The sequence below is a fragment of the Bos grunniens genome, chromosome 3, assembly GCF_055505025.1.
Source record: "Bos grunniens cultivar Pamir isolate PY7600 chromosome 3, Bosgru_T2T1.0, whole genome shotgun sequence".
Taxonomy (NCBI): Eukaryota; Metazoa; Chordata; class Mammalia; order Artiodactyla; family Bovidae; genus Bos; species Bos grunniens.
Window position 1 is genome coordinate 81086161 of NC_141167.1, and position 22778 is coordinate 81108938.

General features: G+C 36.9%; 1 protein-coding gene, 1 long non-coding RNA gene and 1 pseudogene across 5 annotated transcripts in view; 1 reads left to right on the forward strand and 2 right to left on the reverse strand.

Moving 5' to 3' along the window:
- The window catches only part of COL11A1 (collagen type XI alpha 1 chain), a 225292-nt gene extending 212669 nt beyond the window's left edge, over window positions 1–12623 (reverse strand). The window contains exon 1 of one of the 3 annotated variants that reach the window (XR_015161606.1): window positions 12184–12622. Coding sequence is in view for 2 of the 3 variants with exons in the window: in XM_086394454.1 (XP_086250580.1) it covers window positions 12184–12289 (106 nt within the window). In the remaining variant the exon portion in view is untranslated. Of the gene's footprint in view, window positions 1–12183 lie in introns of all 3 variants that reach the window. The other 2 variants (XM_086394454.1, XM_086394456.1) reach the window with 2 other exon arrangements.
- Window positions 3859–4735, reverse strand: LOC147375919 (superoxide dismutase [Mn], mitochondrial pseudogene; annotated as a pseudogene).
- On the forward strand, window positions 11123–12992 carry LOC147375920 (uncharacterized). 2 transcript variants are annotated; one of them, XR_015161608.1, is made up of 3 exons: window positions 11123–11317; window positions 12202–12364; window positions 12544–12992. It is a non-coding gene; the product is annotated as an uncharacterized LOC147375920 (long non-coding RNA). The 2 variants fall into 2 exon arrangements; XR_015161607.1 differs by lacking the exon at window positions 11123–11317 and adding an exon at window positions 11437–11898.
- The last annotated feature ends 9786 nt before the right edge of the window (window positions 12993–22778 follow it).

Genomic DNA, 22778 nt, shown 5'->3' on the forward strand with positions numbered 1-22778 from the left:
AGTAAATGCCACTGGAAACAGCTAAATAGGCAGTTGAATGAGTTTAGGAGTCTGAAGTTTAGGAGAAGTTCAGGGGAAAGGTCTAGAGTAGTAACAATAAAACTTTGGGAGTTGACAGACTATCAATGTCATTTTAAACTATAACTAAATTAATGATATATTTTTTAAACTCTATTTGATATAACTTTCCATGAAAGAAATCATTATAAGTTAAAAATGCTTATAATAAGTAACTTATTCCCAACTAAATAAAACAGAGGTTTTGGTCCAACATATTAATCTTCAGAAACAAAAATCACTATTTATACTTTATGTTCTAAAACATGCTATAATTTGGTTAATAACAAGAACAATCACATTGTAAGGTTTAAAAATATTAGCTTACTTTGTCTCATAATAGACTTTATAAATGTGTACCTGGTTGCTTATCATACTCCTTTATAAAATAGGAAGATTATTTATTCATTCATTTTTCAACTTCATCATGACCATAACTCCATATCAACTGTGACTCAACTGTACTAATTACCATTGAAAATGTCAGTTCACTTTACAGTAGATTAAATAATCCAGAAAAAATCTGCATTGCTCTACTTCCCTGGTTATTTGTCAGAGAATCCAATGGTTGCAATCAGTTGGAACCACCTAGTCATGTACAGATATGAAAGTATGTGCTGACTATGCCAACTTGGCAGCCTCTCTATATCTTTAAATTAGTCATGTCATTCCATTCTATGCAGGAAAGTATATCCTTATGGTCTTATGTTACATGGTCCCTCCCCATACCCTCCACTCCAGCACTCTCCTGGTAATACACATACTCCATGAGAATGGAGCCTGAGCTACCATCTTTGTAGTCCTGACACCTAACACAGTGACTGCACAAAGAAGGGGATCATTTAATTTTCTCAGTTATTAAACAACTTTAATCCTGAACTTTCTTATATCATAAAAAGCATTATATACTGAAAATTGAAAGCAGAAATAAAGTCACAACTTTGAGAATGGTAACAGAAGAAGAAACACCAGTTGAAAATGTAATATTTGAAAAGTATGGCATTTTTGATTTTGTTGTTGTTCAGTCTCTAGTCATGTCTGACTCTTTGCAATCCCACGGACAGCAGCATGCTGACTTCCCTGTCATTCAGCTTCCCTGTCATTCACTATCTCCCAGAGTTTGCTCAAACTCAGGTCCATTGAGTTGGTGATGCCGTCCAACCATCTCATTCTCTGTGGCCCCCTTCTCCTCCTGTCCTCAATCTTTCCCAGCATCAGGGTCTTTTCCAATGAGTTGGCTCTTCACATCAGGTGGCCAAAGTATTGGAGTTTCAGCTTCATCATCAGTCCTTCCAATGAATATTCACAACTAAGTTCCTTTAGGATGGACTGGTTGGATCTCCTTGCAGTCCAAGGGACACTCAAGAGTCTTCTCCAATACAGTTCAAAAGCATCAATTCTTCGGTGTTCAGCCTTTCTTATGGTCCAACTCTTACATCCGTATGTGACTACTGGAAAAACCATAGCTTTGACTATAGGGAGCTTTGTGGGCAAAGTGATGTCTCTTCTTTTTAATATGCTGTCCAGGTTCATCAGCATCATTTAATTTCATGGCTACTGTCACCATCTGCAGTGATTTTGGAGCCCAAGAAAATAAAGTCTGATTTATAAGTGGTCAAATCCATTGAAAGTGAAAATCACTCAGTCATGTCCAACTCTTTGTGACCCCATGGACTGTAGCCTGCAGCTCCTCTGTCCAGTGGAATTCTCCAGGCAAGAATAATGGAGTGGATTGCCATTCGCTTTTCCAGGGGATCTTCCCAAGACCCAAGGATGGAACTCAGGTCTCCTGCATTGCAGGCAGATTCTTTACTAGCTGAGCCATCAGGGAAGCCCAAAGCTATTAAAATATGCTTATTATAAAACTAAAATTATATTTTCATTATATAATTTGACACTAAATTGAGAAGATAAATATTTATTGGCATTTAGTTTGTTACATGCTATGAAGAGGAGGATTTTCTTTAAAAAGCATTATCAATATCATGATCAGTTGATTTACTTATTTTATGCAGAACCACTTCTGTTTGACAATAAGGTATGTATCAGAAGATTTGCACATAGCAGATAAATAATCTTTCACTTGACTTCCAGTACACTGTAATACAAACTAGGCAATCCTCATTTTTATATACATTTATTTCCTATTTCAGAAGGTTCATGAATCCTTGGTTGTGCATCAAAATTATATGTAGAGCCTTATAAAGCAGTTATGCTTGGATTCTGTACAAAATCTACTCAATCAATATGCACAGGGATGGGACTGGAAATGATTGTGATATCAAGCCATAATTGAGTACTCCTGTCCTATTGACTTTAATAAAAATGTCTTAATTATGAGCTCATTAATTCACTCAATTAACGTTTACTGGCCATCTGTTATACTCCAGGTATAGTGCTAGATGCCATTCTATGATAAGGTTTCTGTGCTTTAGGATGCTACACAAGGTCAATTATCCTAGTCTCCATGGTTAAGAAGAGGTATTCCTAGAGGAGATAATAACTAAATTCTGTGTAAAAAAAGTAATGGTAAGCAGATTGGGAGAGTATTCATCGTAAAGACCATAGTTTGCTTGGAGACAAAACAGAGACAGCCATTTCCAAGAAATCATAACAGTATCAGCAAAAATCTGTTAAGTATATTCCACAGACACTGCCAACAGCTTATTTACATAATTTATATCCTATCTCAGGTTATCGATTAGGTTATCGAAAAGCAATTCATCTGAGCTGCAGTCAACATCTTTACCTTATTCAACAAAAATTTTCCAAATGTTTACTATGTGATAGGTTTCAATCTGCATGCTTAGGGCACATGAAATAAAGCAGATAAAGATACCCATCCTGATGATTTTAGTGGAACTAAAATATACAATGGATAGGAATAGAATATTAAAAATATATTTTTATCCAAAACAATTCTATGGCTATAGACTATTAATCTTATTAAGCACTTGAAATTTTAAGTACTCCTTCTTAAAGATGGTACTTCATAATAACATAATTATATATGCAACATGCAATTTGCTTTCTAACTTGAAGAACTATCTTACTGAAATAATCATAATGCAATAAATATAGATAGGCTACTTTTCCTAATAGTCATTAAGCAAAATTAGACAACCCTTAATATCATACAAAACTGAAATAAAGGTTTGAAAAGTGATATACGACAGGGTTTTCTCAATTATTACTTTTACAGATTGAAATCAAATTTGAATTAAACTTTCCTGTTCACCAATAGACAAGTGAAATGATGATTTATGTTGCTGTCAAAGCAAAAATATGACTTCATATGGCATTTTATCAGTCATACTACTATGTTAAAGCAAACTCCAGTTTTAGAGATAGTATGGTCAACTGAAAGCTTCAAATATATAAAAATATCTTTGGAGAGAATGTGCAAAACTATTTTCCAAATGAGGAAAGCTGGAAAGAAGTAGCAATTTATTCACTTTCAGAGAGTGAGTAAAGAAAAAGAGGGAGGGGGACTCTAATCACTGTTAACAACATGACATGAGGAGGTCACTTTACACCACTCCAAGTTAACTAGATTTTAACCTTGTTCCAGTCTGATGAGCAAAGCAAGAAGGTAATTAGTAATCTAAATGGTGACTATATCATATCCTGTGTTCATTCTGGCATCTTGGCAGACACTAGGGAAAGAAAACTAAATCACAGTCTTTACCCTCCAGCAACTCCTAGAGGAAGGCTAATATATAAATGAAGAACTTTTAAAATAATTATAATGTGTCCTTTTTTTTTTTTTTTGCAGACCATGTATCTTTCAGTTACATTCCCCTAGCTGATTACATTCAAACAGCTTTTAGATAATCACATCTGACACTTTATACTGAAGGTAATAAGCTTACTCCCATACATCAATCCCCCAAAGTGGAATAGAACTGTTGTTCCTTGTAATAGATCCTGATTAGAACAGGCAGCAATTTGTAAGTGTCCCTGTTACTTAATGAAACCAGGCCAACCCCAAGCTGAACCTTGAACACCTACAGACAAAGCTGTCAATTTCCCCTTTGTCAAAGGAATAAAGTAACACATGCTAGCTTCCATCCACTCCCCTTTGGTTTTCTGCCATCATTAAGGCTTAGATTTGTCCCTAAAATGGGACGAGTGACAGGTCCTTCACCATTGAAATTTAGCGTAAGCTGAAGAGTCACTTGAATTATGACATCATCTTTCACCAAAATCTCTTTATATTTTTCCTTGGTAGCATTCAAGTTATTTGCACAATTTACATGATATTTACAATGGTTACAGCTGCATGATTTGCGCATTATTGCTAGGCCCCAAGGCACCATAATCATAAGCATAGTCAGGGAGGCTGTGCAAAAGCGTTAAGAATATACAATAAGACTTTCCTGGTGGTGCAGTAGATAAGAATCTGCCTACCAGTGCAGGATACAAAGATTTGATCCCTGATCCAGGAAAGATCATGCCACATACCACATGCCATAGAGCAACTAAGCTTGCGTGCCACAACTACTGAGCCTGTGCTCTAGACCCTGTGAGTCACAACTACTGAGCCTTCATGCTGCAACTACTGAAGCCCACGTGCCTAGAGCCTGTGTTCTGTAACAAGAGAAGCCACTGCAGTGAGAAGCCAGGGCACAGAAATGAAGAGTAGCCCCAAAGAGTAGCCCCCGCTCACCTCAACGAGAAAAAGCCTGTGTACAGCATTGAAGACCCAGGGCAACCAAAAAAGAAATAAATAAAATTATTTTTAAAAACTATTTATATATAAAAAGAATACACAATAAAGTAAACATGGGCAAATGGTCAAAAGCAAGAGCTCTGGAGCAAGATTGTCTGGGTTCAAATCCTGGATCTGTCACACAGTAGCTGTACGGTCTTAAGTAGGACAATTAACTTATCTGTTTTTCAGTTTCCTTATGGGTAAAATAGAGATGGTAGTATTAGCTTACTTCTAAGACAACTGTCAGAATGAATGAGATTCTATACAAAAATGCTTACAAGGAGACATATGCATTCAGTGTTAGAGCTTCTATATCTGTCTGGAGTAGGCAGCTTGAGTTAAATTTTGAAGTATGAGAAAGTATCTGCTAGATGGATGAGAAGGAAAAATACATTCCAGGCAAAAAAGAATAATGCGTTCCAGGACAGGGGAGAAGATGGTCAAGAGGTTTAACATGCCTAGCGTGCAGGGTGCATGATGTTGGAGTGGGAAACCTGAGTCTGAGACATACAGAAGGGCACTCTACATCATGCTAGGCCATCTGTACAATACGTTTGTCCTCAAAACCAGTGAAGTATTTTGAAGGTTCATCAGCATTCAAAGAGTGACAGCAAGTAGAAGGCTGTACTTCACAGTTAGTCTGAAAAGAGAGTTAAGGGCAAATACCACAGGTGGCGCTAGTGGTCAAGAATCTGCTGGCCAGTGCAGGAGACGTGAGACCTGCGTTCAATGCCTGAGTCAGGAAGATCCCTGGAGGAGGGTACAGGAAAACCCACCCTAATATTCTTGCCTGGAGAATCCCATGGACAAAGGAATCTGGTGGGCTACAGTCCATAAGGTCGCAGAGTCAGACACAACTGAAGTGACTTAGCATGCACCACTAATACTTACGACTCTCCGCAGTGCTACCTAAGAGCACAAAATAGGAAAATGTGCTAGAGCTTCTTACTAGTTTTGTCAGGAATTGCAACTACTGCTCTTTTGTAGTAGTCATCCTTTCGGGAAATTGTTTGTTAAAGTCTGAGTGAGAAAGGAAAGCCAACTGCCTCATACAGTCTAAGGTTTGGTCCTATAAGCCCGGATGTGAGTTTACCAGTCAGATAGAGGAAGGACGCTTCCACTGACATCCTATACGCTCAAGTTCTATGAATAGGGACCTTCATTGGACTGTACAGTACAGGGCCATTCAAGAGCAATTAAATTTGGTTAAAATAAGAAAGAAATGCTTTTTAAGGAGAAAAAGAAAAGAAAATGAAGGTTTGAGGGATTGCAAAAGTTGATTGTGCTGAAGCACTTTTACACAGGTTTGTTTTAGTTCTCAATTGTCAAGTCGTATTTAAACTGGTCTCTTACTCTGAAATACGATAACCTTTCTTTTCTCTGAGTTCTTTCTACTAAATTAATAGCACTGTCTCTAATTCCATGCGCAGCAAGCAAAGAGTTTATTTTACCAGATAACAGTAGGTCTGGTGATCAGCCAATGTCTAAAGAACCACTAGCCAAGTCAGTAGTAGGCCAAAGACTGCAACTGATAAATAGATACTGCTCACTAAATCACTTTAAAATTGTTTCATCTTCTCTACCCAAGAGTATTATTCATGTTGAGTTCTGACACAACTGAAAGTAAAAAAAAAAAAAAAAAATCACAATTATCTATAAAAATAAAAGCATATTAGGGTTTTAAAAGGAGAAATAAATAGATACATTAGAATACAGAAGGTAGTTAAAAAAAAAAAAAGCAAATCCCTTTGGGTTCTGAATTTAATTGCAAAAGAAATCAGTAGAAAAAAGTCCAAATTTAGGAAATTCATTATAGCGTAATTTTAGTATACATTGAAAACTGCATTTAAAATAGACTCTTCAGGAAGAAAGCGTAAGAAGCAATGTAACTTTTTATAGCACCTGTGTGTACCTCTCTTCTTTGCTAAGGGACAAAACTTCAATGCTCAAAAAAAAAAAAGTTTGATTTCCTCTCACCACTTCCAGCTCAGGTCACATTTCCCCAGTATTAAATGGGAGAAGTGGAGGAGTAAAAGCAGAAATGCAGATCAGCCCTCAGTCCCAACTCTGCAGTTCCCTTGAATTCCTAAGATCACAAACCAACTGCACTTTCTCCAAAGGTGGACAGGAAGAAAAGTGCATTTAGGATATAATATAATTCTGGCTTTTAAATACCTAAACATCATCACTAAAAATTATATTGAATGATAGGGCTGGGTCAATATGTATAAAACCCTGTATTCATATAAAACAGAGTTAGTCATATGTAGAACTATTAATTTCCTTAGTATCTTCTTCAGGACCTTAAGGACATGTACTGAATTTCCCGAAAGAGAGGAAAAAACTTCATGGTTGAAATACTAGCTCTATCTTAGCCATTGCCAGCACCGCATATCATGGTAGCCCCTGAAAAGGAAGTATTTCTCTATAAATTAACTATCCATTTATTCCCAAAGTAAAAGGTGATTATGTACTTTTAGACACTTTGACAATCCAAAAGGAAAAACTTGAATTAGAATTTGCACTACTAAGCGCATCTGTTATTTTTTTCCCAAAGCTGACTGCTTGTTTGGAAAAAAGGTTATCTGTTAAACAAATAACCCGTATCAAGTAAAAATCAATTCATTATCTGACTTATTAATAAAAAACATACAATTAGATATAATATGTATCACCCAATCAATATAAAATCAACATGAAAAGAGAAATTTGACATTATTTGTCTTATTTGAAATAAACATATAACTTTCTTAGCTTCCTGAAAATTCAAAGTTGTACTGGGTCCTCTATTAGGAACTTTAGAGAGGGAAAAAGAAAAACTATGTTCATAATCCAGCAACAAATGTATACAAAAATATTTTATAAACTGTTACACTTTTTACATTGATACAGATCTTATAGAATCACATAATTAGGTATATTAATAATACAAATTATCAAAAATTACCTATATCTAAATTTAGAACATTGAGGAATTATTAAATATGTTCTATAATCTCCTGTGTTTCTTTGATTCATCATTTTCACTTAATCTATCCTCACTAATCTAAACTCCAGCACATATATTTAAGCAATATATGTCATTCTACATTTCACAAATATATACAAATTAATAATTGTTTATTCTATTAAGTCTCAGACTACTATTATTTAAAGATACTTTATCATTTTTGCAGATTTCATCCTACTCATTTATGGAAAATCTTGACTATTATATGAATATAGTTTTTTTAGAGACAGGATTCAGTTAAGAATTTTTCTGTGCCTTAGTTTCCTCATTAGTAAAGTGAGAAGGTAGTATGGAGTTGCAATTTTTATAAGAATTTCTATCTCTAGCATTCTCTTTAAAAGAATCTAAATACCTTTTCTTCTTTTGAAAAATTCAGCTTTTTATTACACACTCTCACTGAAACTTGATTCAAATCCATTCATTATCACTACATAGGTAGTGCCTAAATAAGTTAACCAGAGCGAAGAAAAATGTCTCAGAAAAGAAACAAAATTTAAAAATAGAAAGACAACTACTTATTTTTTGTCAGAAATCCTACCCACAAATTTGAAAAGGGGGCCATATTTGCCTTGCTATATTTTAGTGATAACTTGAATAATGTGCCCCTTCAATTTTAGTCACAAATCGAAGCAAACATAGAAGCTAAAATTTAATTATATAAATCATAAGCAATCATACTATTTAGATATATACATTTCTCATTTTGCAACTTCATAATTTTATTTAAAACTCTGCATATACCTCTTACAGAATTATTTTTATAGATTTTAACAAAGTATTAATTATAAAGTTAATTGTCACATTAAAATATTAATATACTTAATATTAAAACTAATAGACAATTTTGTGAAAGTGTCTATAATTAACTAAATATATATGTGCCACCTAAACTAAGGTTATCTGTATAAAAGATTCAGGAAGATGTTTTTCATGAGCTACCTACTTTTTTTCAGTGTTTATTACAGACTTTGTTGATTTTGCTTTAAAAAACAAATGAAAACACAATATTAATAATCATAGAAGATACTTCATTTGCTATCAGAAGCATATCTGATTTTTAACTGATTTCTGATTGAGTAACCTAAGGGACAAGCTTGATCTCTTCCCAAAGTTGGATTAGCACATACTCTGGAAGCCAGCACCATTTCACCTGCTGATCCCAGGCACTCAAAACACTTCAGCAGGAATCACTACCAACTACTGACAAGCTTCGAAAATTCTTCATAAAATTAATCAGTGTTTTGCAAGGCACAGTATTGGCTCAACCACCAAAGGTAGAATACCATTTTAATTAGCAACAAAATGATTCAGTCAGATATTATATTTTCTTTTTACTCAATTTAGCTTAACTCCTTTAAAAACTGCTAAAACCATCTACATAAAACCACCAATCTGAACACAGTCATGAGTTATAGTCACTATAAATTCCAGGTAAATTTCAGGTTCTATCTTAATAAGTACTGAACTAACTGAATATGAAATCTATAAATTCATGAGATAAAACATTTATATTAACCATAAGCAAGTATATGAAATATGATCCTGAAGTTAATGCAAATAAATATAAGAAATAATGCTTACTCTTTTCTTCTTATTAAACCATAATAAATACCAAAAATTTTTAAAGTAAGTTAAAGATTACTAAATTGCAGAGTTTGGATTTGCAAAGTAAAATAATATGACTGTGTGAATTCACTGACTTTCTTTTCATTCACTCCAAGAAATTTTCTTTGTAAGGTTTTCTCTGTAAGATGCATCAGGATCCTAACTACATATTTTTACTGCATATTTTTAGAGTCCAATTTATTATGAACCCAGAACTTTTTAGACTTAAGCATTTTTTAATCCAAGAAATACAAATTTTAGATAAAAGTTATCTTTAAATTATCTTTCAGTTTAACAGTCAGATCATACCACTGCAACTCAGAGAAATCAAATATATAATATATAGTATTATATATAAATGTAAATATATAGTATATTATATAGTATATATATATATATAGTATAATTCTGGTATACAATACCTTATTTAGAAACTAACTCATTGTTACATCAATTGCAAATATAAAGGCTAGCATGAGAACTGGATGGACACTAAGTTTATTTTTCCTTTGTGTGATGATTCAGGCTGGTGTTTCCTTTTTAAGCATTAATATAGTATTTCCTTTTTGAATTTCATTAGGTGGTAAGAATGCCTACAAAAGTAGGTTTAAGTAAATATAGTTTCCTTCTAAAGAATAAGCACCTAGCAATTTGGTGAAATGAACACCAAATCTTAAACAATGTGAAGATCCAAATAACCATATACCTTTCAAGATATTTCATCAAAAATAACAAACAGAAACTACAACATGATCTTTAAAGTTCGCTACTTCTCACTTTAGATGGTTTTGTAATAATAGAGAAGTTTCTTTTACCACCAGTTATTTGATGTGGTACCAAGATGTTTTGTTTAAAAGAGTTTTAGGTATGCAGCTAGATTTAAATGAGAAAATTATGCATCACAAGTGTATAAATTTGACCTTTCTGATCTCCTAAGAGCTTTAAAGAAGCCCCCGTGTGGAAGTGAAACATCTTCAGTGAAATAATCCCTGAATACCTATAAGTCTCTCGAGTTTACAGTGCATCTGTCTTCACTGAAGAAAGTCTTAGTTTCCATATTAAAAACAAAAAGCTGCCATTATGATACTTGTCCCAAGTTTGGACGAAAGAAATAGCTGGAAAAGTTCAAAAGGAAACAGTATACCTGTTCTTCCTTAATCAAGTGTCCTTTTTCAGGATCATTGTACTTAGAAGGATTTTAGGAGGCCTTATATCCTGAGGCAGTTGCTTTAATTCCAAATAATAAAGAAAACCAGCAGAGGGCAGACCTGAGGACAGAACCGACCAATCCCGCTGGTGACCAGGTACCAAAGGTAAAGTGCAAACTTTTGATAGATTTCACTTTCAAGACTCTTCTATTTATCTTTTAAAATGTAGAAATGAATGAATCAGCATGACTTATTCAAAAATTCAAAGATAGTCCTAATGAGTCTCTGACTGTACTATTCGCCAGGAAAAGTCACAGAGGAATAAGCCATCCCTGCCTGCTCCTCAGGAAGGTGAACAATCACAAAGTGTGGGGAAGAAATACAGACCTGGCTTCGCAGAGTTCGGCCTCCGGGAGCGCTAACTCCCACAAAGGAGAACTCAGATCTTGGCACCCACCAGGATCAGACTCAGGTTTCTGCTAAAGCCTGAGCCTTTGGGGTTGACAATTTGTTTCTCCCTCAGCCAATCATCGCCGCCCTCCTTCTTACCCCTACTTCTCTGCACACCCCGACAAAGCTTGCTTTCCTACTATAAACTGTTTGGGCTCCCTTAACTCCAAAGGAGACCGTCCTCCCGCCAGCCGTGTCTACAGCACCTAACGGACCGCTCCAGCCAGATGCCTTTGCGGGGAAGGGCGGGGGAAGGGGAGGGAGAAGGCGGAGGGGAGGAGTGAAGTCGCTCTCCCTCCTCGGGTACTGACAGAGCTGCAGTCTTCCCAGCAGGTCTGGTCATTGAATATTTGGTGGTGCCACGTAGGAACTTTTCCTTACCTCTCTCCTCCCATCCCACCCCACGCCCCCTCCCCTTCCTTCCAATCCCTATTCCTCCGCCCCCACCCCATTTGCTTGGCGAGTTTCATCATTCTCCAAGAGAACTGCACGTCCAACCTGCAAGAAGAAGTTGAGGGTGGGGGGTCACAGAGGGGAGGAAGGTGCAAAATCCCGGGAAGAGTGTTCTTCCTATCTCCATCCATTTCTTTTAATCTGCCATTTTTTCCCTCTTACTATCTCTTCAAGATCACACACACACACACACACACACACACACACACAAAGTATTCTCAGTCTTCAAGATTCATTCCCCCTGGTCTCTCTCAAATCCTTAAAACAGCTTGTTTCTCACTTTGTTCCAGACAAAGAACTTTATCAAGGCTCATTTTATGCCCTTTCTCTATATTCTCTCCTCAGCTCACCTTTAAAAAAGACTTCCATTAGTTAGAATCTGCAGAAACCAGATGTGTTCAAAGGTAGTCTAAGGACCTTTCCTCAGACAAAAGCTTTGTACAACTGCCTCTGTGTTCAAGGTAATATTTTTCCTCTTTTCAAAGCCCCTGGAAGGTGGTGAAGGGCATTTCAGCAGGCTCTGTGCCTGACAGATCTTTTTTCCTGCTACCTCTTCTCCCATTACTGTCCCGCCTACATCCATCTCTCTCACCAGTCTTCACTTCCAACCTGGTGGCAGCTACAATCTGGATTTTATTTGAGAGAATTGTTTGCGGGGGAGGGGTTGGAAGAAGGAAGGGGGGAGGGGCACAGAATGAGAAAGACCGACAGCAATCTCCCACCTCCCCCAAACCATTTTTTCTTACCTCCTCTGACCTCTCTAGCCTGGAAGAGGAAAGTCAGTGCGAGAGTTGTTATGGTGAAATCCCAGAGCCACCGTTTCGTTTTCCACCTAGAGGACCACCGCTCCATCTCCGAGCCCCGCACTCACAACTGTGAACTCAACCCACGAAATCGCGATTGCAGACCTACTTCGTCCCTTCCAAGGTATCGTCGGGGATGTTTGCTACACAGCCATTGGGGAGGGAGAGGGGTAAAAAGTCAAAGGGCTTTTTCTTAAATTTGATGGTTTGCTTCCTTCCTGTCTCTCGCCCCCTCCTCTCCCTCTCGGCTGGCCCCGCCGGTCGGGACCCTCCGATCTGTCCTCTGCGGGGCCCTGCCTTCAGACTGACGGCAGATGAGGGGCTTCAACCAAAAATCTGAGAGGACTGCGTGCCCCTAAAGGCTTCATGCCGTCAGTGGGCCGGACGAGAGGCTCCGGGCAGCCCCCTCCCCCGCCCACTCCCCTCCCGCGCCCCCCTTACCCCGGGCGAAACTGACAAGCCCGCTGAAGGTCAGACCCAATCACACGCCTAGCGGATGGCCCCGAGCCCGCCCCCCTTTCCTTTGCCGGAGAATCAGGTCTCCCCGCAAGCCCAGCCCACCAACCACCCTCCATCTCCCCACTCCTCTCCTCCCTCCTCTCCTATCCAAATCCCGGAGAAGAAATGGGAGGGAGTTACGGGGGACGCGTGCTTGGCTCCAGCACTTTGGGAATGAAAGGAATTGCAGGAGAGTCCACAGAGTTTTCAAGGAGCTTCTGTATTCAATAAAAACAGCTACTTGTCTACTTGCACCCGTCTGTGAGCCTCTCCTCGTCGGCGGGGGAGGGGAGGAGCCCAGCGTCTGAACCGCCACACCGCTGGAGTTTTGGGCTGCCAGCGGTAACCTTATCCCTGTGCAAAAATCTGCTTCTTATAGCAGACGTGGAACCAGCGGATTCACTGCTCTGCCTGCTCCGAAAAGCATTTTTTACTATTATTTTTAAACAGAGAATTAAAAGAAAGGGATGAAGGTGAGATGGAGAGACCCCAGAGGTCAAAATCCTTGATCTTACAGGGAAGCTCTCCTTCGAGGTCCGAAACTGACAGGTTTCTCTCTTGAATGTTTGAATTCTACGCTAGCTTCATTCAGAGGCAAGTCTCTTAAAGAACTGAACTGTACTCTGAGGCAGGAGGAGAAAGAAATATATGGGAGCTGACTTTAAGGGGGTGAGTAATTTAATTTTCCAACTGATTCCATATTGAACCAGGTTGAGGGGGCAGAGGGAGAGGAGAAAAGTCAGGGAAAGCAACTAGCGGAGATCTCAAAGCGTCTAGGCCCACAGCTCCTATAAGGGGCCTCAGGAGCTGAAAATATGGTCACTCCACATTGAAACTAATGAGAAGGGACAGATTTCTAAACTCCTTCTGCTTACTCCTCCTCCAAGTAATCCACTTAAACCTGGAGTATAGGTTCTTCAGTCATTTTTTTTCCTACATTTAAATTATCCCTTCCTATTGGCTCCTTTTTGTTCTTTAATATTTCTTAAGATGTTTCTCAAAAATTTTCTGGAACAGAGCCCAACAAGGTGCCAGCATACATTAGGGATTCAATAGAGATGGGTTGAGTGAATGAATACATTTTCGTGTTGGTAAAAACTGGAAGCTTTGGCCAGGACCTTTGCTGAGATTTTAAGATATTTCAAGGCTTAAGAGTTCTCAGCTAAGTTCATGAGATGCATATGTCCATTAATTTTTAGGAATCTAATTTTCTACTAGTTATCAAAAAATGGCTCATGACCCATGAGATTAACAAGATATTCTAACTATGTGGTTTATTTAAGAGATGAAGGTGTTCAGAAACTATACGAAGTCCAAGATGGAATTAATTGTACAAGGACGTGTATAAGAGACATATCAAATGAGGAAAGCAACTAAAAAATACTTTCAACATGACTGTTCACTCTGTGACAAAGAACCATTCCCACATCAAGAAATTTACTTCTTAAAGATAATAGGTTAAAAAAATACTTTGCATTGATAATGTTGCTGGCAGAATGTTTGAGATGCCTTATATCAGCTGCAGAGAAATATTTTCAAGTTGTTAACACAATTTAATAAAATAATTAAATATCATACAGTGTTTGAATGTGAAATGTAGGATTAAAAATTAAGAACCTTAAGGGGGCTGAACAACAATAAAGGGAAAAATATACTGAAATTTATCACCTTCATTATCCTTCATCTTCTCTCTCTCTTTTTTTTTTTTTAGAAACAGTTTATTTTTATCTTCTCAAAATGACAAAATGAAAAGTCTGTTGGAATTTTCAGTTAACAATTTTTTTTTTGAAACCTGAATTCTTTTTGTCCAATTCTTTGTATATTTTAAAACTTATTTTCGAGGTCTTCTCTTAAATGTAAAATAGTAAAATGAATACAGAGTTTGGAAGTACATCATTTGTGAAGCTAGCAGAATCCTAAGTCAATGCAAGACCTAGAGAGGGTTCTAATGCTTGCAGGAATATGTAGAAATGGTGTTCCAAGCTGTTTTTCAATAGCTTTCCTGATTTATAGAGAATTCTATGGTCTGATACTGTTCTGGGAGGTGAGAAATGATGCAGTCAGTCTAGGAAGTCCCACCTTCTGGTCACATCTCAGGCCTGTTCACAGCAGTGAATGGGTCCTTTCAGGCAAAGTGGTTTGGGTGAATAGAGTTATTACTACCTTATGCTCTCTGTACTCTGTGGTCTGAATTCCTCTGGCCACTGCCCAGAGAAGCATAACCTGAGTCTGAATTAATGCCCTGGAAGGAAATATAGTGGATTCATAGTAAGGAATAATTAATATATCTTACCCCTCTAACCTGTAGCTATTAGCCAGGTCTGGAGTCTCCTAGGTACCTGCCCGTGAATTTACAGGAGATGAATTTAGTGGAAGGAAGCGTAATGCTAAAAGAGCAAAAGGACAAAGGGAAGCAGAAAGAGAACCACCTCACTACCTTCAATTTCACAGAGAATGACTTGTTTCCTACACCATCTTTCAGCCAGTCCTTGCCAACTATTTATACGTAGATTCAAATTATAATGGAATGCAACAGTTTTCCTGACATATAGGTCTTTTATTTGGAGCACAAGTATCTGTGTTACATTTCCCATCTTGTTACATTTAGGAAAATGGCATTTGAAGATATTTGTTCATGTTTGTATAATTTGCTCTGATTGCAAGTCTTTCAAAAACAAGATGAAAACAGTTTAGAGAAAAAATAGTCACATTCTTTGTAGTAGTATTTTAGATTGCCCATTTGGCCATATTGGCTTGTCTGGGAAACTGAGAGAATAATTTGATAATTGATTAGGGGCATAGTGGTATAGTGCTGTTCTGTGCTTAATCGCTCAGTCATGTCCAACCCTTTGCGACCTCGTGGACTGTAGCCCACCAAGCTTCTTTGTCTATGGGGATTCTCCAGGCAAGAATACTGGAGTGGGTTGCCATGCCGTCCTCCTGGGCATCTTCCCAACCCAGGGATCAAACCCAGGTCTCCTGCATTGCAGGCAGATTCTTCACCAGCTGAACTACCAGAGAAGCCCCAGTAGCATAGTGGGAGAACATAAATGTTCTAGACAATCTTCAGAGTTCATGGAGCTTTATTAAACATTGTGTGATGCTGATAAATCTCCCTTAATATTGTCAAAAATAGTCCCTAACAGAAACAATAATAGAGACTCGATTGTAAGACTTAAATTACTATGGGCAGAATTAGGTGAAAGAAGTAGATTTTTGAAAAGTTTCATCATCTTTGAAATGATTTGGCATTCATAAGAGAGAGAGAGAGAGATGATACATATATGAACAATCTCTCCAAACACACTAAAGCCATTGTATCTACTTAGACTTAGTGAATGAGAAATTATTACGGGGGTGGGAAACTCTTGCACACATCAGAAATACTTAATACATTTAAAAGAAAATCGTTGTTGAATGTAATCCCTCTCTTACTGTGCCTAATGGTTTGTCTTTCTTGCACTTTTCTGAACTTTAGGTCAATTATTTTAAGAAAGAAATGACTAAGCACTTTGACATTGATTTTACAGTTGTTTTTTTCCTAATACACGAGTGGCTAAAAATTAGTCTCTGTTTAAAAGTGGTGTTGGTTCCTCTTACCTCACAGATGGGCCACTGTATTATAGAAAGTTGGGGGTGAGAGAGGGATAGAAAAGTTTATTTTCATAGTCAGTCTAGCTCACACTTACCCCACAGTGATGACTGGATATTTTTCTGCACGTTATGAAATAACATACAGAACTTGAGAGGAATCTAAATTTAACACAAATCCATGATGAAAGAAAATCTTTATATGAAAAGTTTGGTCTGTTAGAGTGCTGAAGGAGTCAACTCAGAGATGATAGACCCATGCTGTTTAAAAGAAAAGTAAAATCAAATCTAAATGAACCCCAATCCAGCAAGGACAATTGCCTTGTACAATCATGTCCATCTGTGTTAAAAATATCCTGTGGTTAGCTATGCTCACTGAAACTATCATGGTTCTGCTAACAGAAAACTATCATGGTTCTTTTTCATAATTATCCAAAGATAACAAGAGAGGAAAAGAGAACAGAATGATTCAGAGTAAAACCTTAAATATCTGTTGGACCTTTGTCAAGATACTTTACTCTCTGTATCTTTTTTCTTCTTAATTGAATGGATTTGGCATTTACTAAGCTCCTGTGTCAGCAGAAATTACACAAGACTTTTCCGCAAAGTGTTGCAGGACAACATCAACATCTCCACCAATAGAAGTTGAAGATGGTATCTTAAACATTTTAGTGAACTACATACCATGGCCAAAGGAAGTTACAACATCAAGAATATATCCCAATGATGTTTCACTGTATATGGTGTCCCAACTATCATTTGAGTAGTAATTGTCTTGGCTGTTCCTAATTAATTCACACTGGCTGTTCCTAATAAAATAAGGTGGCTGAAGGTAAGGATTTTAGCTTATCTATAGGGATTATTTACTCTTTAAAATCTACACATAGCAATTTCATGAACTTTAAAATTTAATTTTGGTAGTAAAATGAGAATATGTAAATAATTTTCCTTTGATGCTTATTACTTCTTAATATAAATAATAAAACTGACCACATATATCAGTGCACTTTCCAAAATAAGTGAATCCTTTTTTTCACCTCAATGATGTCTATATAGAGTCATCCATCCCAATGGCATTTGTCAATATTTTTTATTTAAAATGAATATTATTTCCAGATAACCATGTGTAATCTGTTTCATGCCTCTGCCATATGTACCAATTCATTTAATTCTGAAATCAAATGCATGTGCTTCAAAAATCTGAAGACTCATACAAAACATATTTCTGAATTATAAACAATATTTTTGTTATTTTTATATGACAGTCTTATACATTTTCTTGTTGCCAAAATGAATGCCAAATATAAGATTTAAGGCTGGTGAATATGGTTAAATGTTGAAATAGATCTGATTTATTAAACATCTGTGATGAATAACTTCAACTTAATTTGTTTTGCAGATCTCAGCGTTTAATAATCCTCCCAATATTATAGTTCTGCCAGTATTAGTATGGTCAAATTATTACACATTCAAATGCTGGACAAACAATAGATCTTAGTTCAAAATTCCACAATCTAATCTATAAGTCTGGAAAATCATATATGAATTTAAATGATTGCAAAACAAGCAGGATTTACTATGAAGGAATACTTTTGAAAGCAAAATACTACTGTCACTAAAATACAAACATTTTTATTAAAAATACTTAATGCTTGTTGTTGTTGTTAGTCTTCATAACATCTTCATGAGGTAAGAATGTATCAATTTCCATAGTTATAAAGTGCTGCACATAAAATAAAGACGATATATAAATTATTTAAACAAAGGAAAACATATGCTAGAAAAGAACATTAACTTTGTTCTTTCTATTTCAAGACTTTGGGAGTTTAACTGTCAGGCTTTTATGCCAGCTCATGGCGTCATTCAAGTTATCTCTCAAAAAATGTGTATAACAAAATTCATTTATTCCATACTCAATGCAATTTCAAAATATATTTGCTCTTAAAAGTCAAATGTAGATAGCAATTCTGTAAATGAAGGCTACTCTCATGGGAGTTTGAATCCTCACTGTGCGACTTGCTACGCATGTAACTGATTGTCAGTCACACACCATTCTGAATCTTTGTTTCTAAATGTGTAACATATATTTAGCATCTACAGGCTTACTATAATGAATTTTTGAGATACTCTGGTGACTGGTACTGAGTAGTCCTCAGTAAAAAGCTATGTTTGAGCCTTCCTTGGTGGCACAGTGGTGAAGAGTCCACTTGCCAATGCTGGAGAGATGGGTTCAATCCCTGGTCCGGGAAGATCCCACATGTCACTAGGCCCGTGCACCACAGCTATTAAGCTTGTCTTCTAGAGCCCAGAAGTTGAAACTACTGAGTTCACATGCCACAACTATTGCTTCTTCACCAGCATACAAGTTTCTCAGGAGACAGGTAAGGTGGTCTAAAAATCACTTTTAACACCAGTATAAAAGTTAAAAAACAAAATGGTTAAGAATAACTAGCAACAAGAACTAGTTAATGAATACACAATATAAAAATATGTAAGTAGTGACATCAATAACATAAAGTATGTTTGGGAAATAAAAATGAGTTTTATAGGTTCCCTGGTGACTGAGACAGTTAAGAATCTGCCTGCAATACAGGAGACACAGATGTGATTCCTGAGTTGGGAAGATCCCCTGGAGGAGGAAATGGCAACCCACTCTAGTATTCTTGCCTGGAGAATTCCGTGGACAAAAGAGCCTGGTGGGCTACAGCCTATGGAACCGCAAAGAGTTGGACACAACTGAGCGAGTAACTAACTTAGCTTAAAGTTGGGTTGATATAGGTTTAAAAGAAATGCTATTCTAAATATAAGATGATTTATGTAACTCATGTAATATCATGACTTAAAACAACAACAAAAATATATATTTGAATTTCATCTCCATTGCTGGCACAGGACTCCTAAATCCCTTTATCACAAGAGACAAAGATCATTATATAATGCTAATAGAGTCATTTCATTAAGAAAATACAACAGTTACAGATGGCTCAAACAGTAAAGCGTCTGTCTACAATGCAGGAGACCTGGGTTCGATCCCTGGGTAGGGAAGAATCCCTGGAGAAGGAAATGGCAACCCACTCCAGTACTCTTGCCTAGAAAATCCCAGGGACGGAGGAGCCTGGTGTCCATAGGGTCGCAAAGAGTCGGACACAACTGAGCAACTTCACTTTCACATGCACTCAGCATCGGAGCACCTAAATATATGACTGGTTGGATCTCCTTTCTGTCCAAGGGACCCTCAAGGGTCTTCTCCAGTACCACAATGCAAAAGCATCAATTCTTCGGCACTCAACCTTCTTTGTCAATGTATAGTAACACAACTGATTTTGTGTTTGATCAAAGCAGTCAGTCCTAAAGGAAATCAACCCTTAATATTCACTGGAAGTACTGACGCTAAAGCTGAAGCTCCAGTACTTTGGCCACCTGATACAAAGATCCAATTCATTGGAAAAGACCCTGATGCTGGGAAAAATTAAAGGCAAGAGGAGAAGAGAGTGACGAGGATGAGATGGTTGGATGGCATCATCAGCTCGATGGACATTTGAGCAAACTCTGGGAGACAGTGAAAGACAGGGAAGCCTGGCATGCTGTCGTCCATGTGGTCACAAAAAGTCAGACGCAACTGAGTGATTAAACAACAACAATGAACCATCAGAAAGGAAATTAATAAAACAATCTTATTTATAATAGCATAAAAATAATCAAATTCTTAGGAATAAACTTGACCAAGAAGACAAAATATTTATACACTGAAAACTACAATACGTTGATGAGAGAAATTTTAAAAGACACAAATAATGAAAAGGTATCCACATGCAAAACTGTTAAGATGTCCATACTATCCAAAACAATCTACAGATTTTTGGAGTTTTTCAGATTTTTACAGATATTGGAATTTTTTCAAATTCCAATAGCACTTTAACATAAATAGAAAAAAACAAACCTAAAATTCATATGGAACAGCAAAAGACCCAAAAAAACTAAAGTGATCTTGAAAAAGAACAAAATTTGAGGCAATATATACTTCCTGTTTTCAAAACATATTATGAATGTTTTATGTAATTAAAATAATACTGTACTGACATAAAGACAAACACATAGACCAATGATAGAGAGCTCAGAAATAAATGGGTGCATATGTGGAAAACTCTTCTTCCACAAGAATGCATAGAATATACAAGAAAAGGATAATCTCTTTAACAAATGTTCTTGGGAAACTATATCCCCATGCAAAATCAGCTCAAAATAGAGTACGAAAATTTAAATGTAAAAGATGAAACTATAAAACTTCTAGAAGAAAATGTATGGGAAAACTGCATGACATTGATTTTTTACAATGATTTCATGGATATAACACTTAAAGTACAGGCATCAAAAGCAAAAGTAGACAATGGAACTAAGTTACTAAAAAAGACTTCTGCACAACCAAGGACACAGTCAAGAGAATTTTAGTGTAAGCCCTGACAATTGAATTTTCTTTGCTTTAATGAAAATGCCTGACTTCAGCTTTGATTGCAGAGGCATCCACTTCAAAGAGGTACTTCTATGACAGTTATATTGAATAAACACATTTCCAGCCACACAACTAGTTAAAAAGCCAGGCTGAACACCATGTAAGGCCTTTTTCTTTTCCCCCCAATATACTGTTTGGTTTAGATAACTAGCCATTTGGGCTATTTTTCTTTTTTCTTCCTGCACTTTGAATTCTCATTCTTATATTTTAAATTTATCAATAGTAATCCCATGAAACCCTAGGCCCCCACTCTTGACTGCAAACAGAAGCAGAATCTCGAGTTTATGCATTCTCTCTCCCTTTCTCTCTACCTGTGACCTTGCTGTGTGGCCCAAAGTGTGGCACGTAATTTCCAGAACTTGTAAGTAATAAACGTTTTTTTCCCCAAATTTCCTTAAGGTTATTCCTGAGGGTGTGTTGGATTCATGTTAAGAATCACCAGGGCCTACAAAGCAGGAAGAAATATTTTCAAATTGTATGTCTGAAAAGAAATTGATTTCCAGTGCATATATGGAACTCCTACAACTCAATGGCAAAAAACACAAATATCTTGATTTAAAACTTGACAAAGGCCTTGAATGGACATTTCGTCAAAGAATATATACAATAGCCAGCAGGTATATGAAAAGGTGCTCAACATCACTAATAAACTGTTGTTCAGTCACTACATCGTGTCCAACTCTTTGCAATTCTGTGAACTGTGGCACCCCAGGCTTCTCTATCCATCACTATCTCCCAGAGCTTGCTTAAACTCATGTCCATTGAATCAGTGATACCATCCAACCGTCTCATCCTTGTTGTCCCCTTTTCCTCTTGCCCTCAATTTTTCCCAGCATCAGGGTCTTTTCCAATGAGCTCTTCATATCAGGTGGACAAAGTGTTGGAGCTTGAGCTTCATCATCAGTCCTTCCAATGAATATTCAGGATTTATTTCCTTTAGGATTGACTGGTTTGATCTCCTTGAAGTCTACGGGACTCTCAAGATCTTCTCCAGCACTACAGTTCCAAAACATCAATTCTTCAGTGCTCAGCTTTCTTTATGGTCCAACTCTCAAATCCACACACGACTACCGGAAAAATCCTACCTTTGACTAGACAGACCTTTGTCGGCAAAGTGATGTCTCTGCTTTTTTAAAACACTGTCTAGGTTTGACATAGCTGTTCTCCCAAGGAGCAAGTATCTTTTAATTTCGTGGTTGCAGTCACCATCTGCATTGATTTTAGAGCCCAACAAAATGAAATATGACACTGTTTCCACACTTCCCCCAGCTATTTGCCATGAAGTGATATGACTAGATACTATGATCATCGTTTTTTGAATTTTGAGTTTTAAGTCAATTTTTCACTCTTCTCTTTCACTTTCATCAAGAGGCTCTTTTTAGTTCCTCTTCACTTTCTGCCATTAAAGTGGTATTATCTACATATCTGTGGTTACTGATATTTCTGTAACCACATGCTGGTGAGAATGTAAAATGTTTTGGCCACTATAGAAAATAGTATGGAGTTTCCTCAAAAGATTAAAAATAAAACTACCATATGATCTAGCAATGTTTCTTCTTAGTATATATCTGAAGGACTTCAAATCAATATTTCAAAAAAGATCCCTGCACTCTCATTTTTATTGCAACATTACTCACAATAGCTTAGATGTAGAAACAACCCAAATGTCCATTGACAGATGAATGAAAAAATGTGATATATACATACAGCAGAATATAATTCAGTATTTTAAAGAAAAGGAAAGAAACCCTATATTTGGACAACATGAGTGAATCTAAAAGACATTATGGCAAGTGAAAGAAGTCATAGGACAAATACTGCATGATTCTACTTATATAAGGTAGCTGAAATGATCAAACTGTAGAAGCAGAGAATAGGGGGATGCTTGACAGGAACTGAAGTGACAGGGCAATGGGGATAACATTATAATTATATGAGA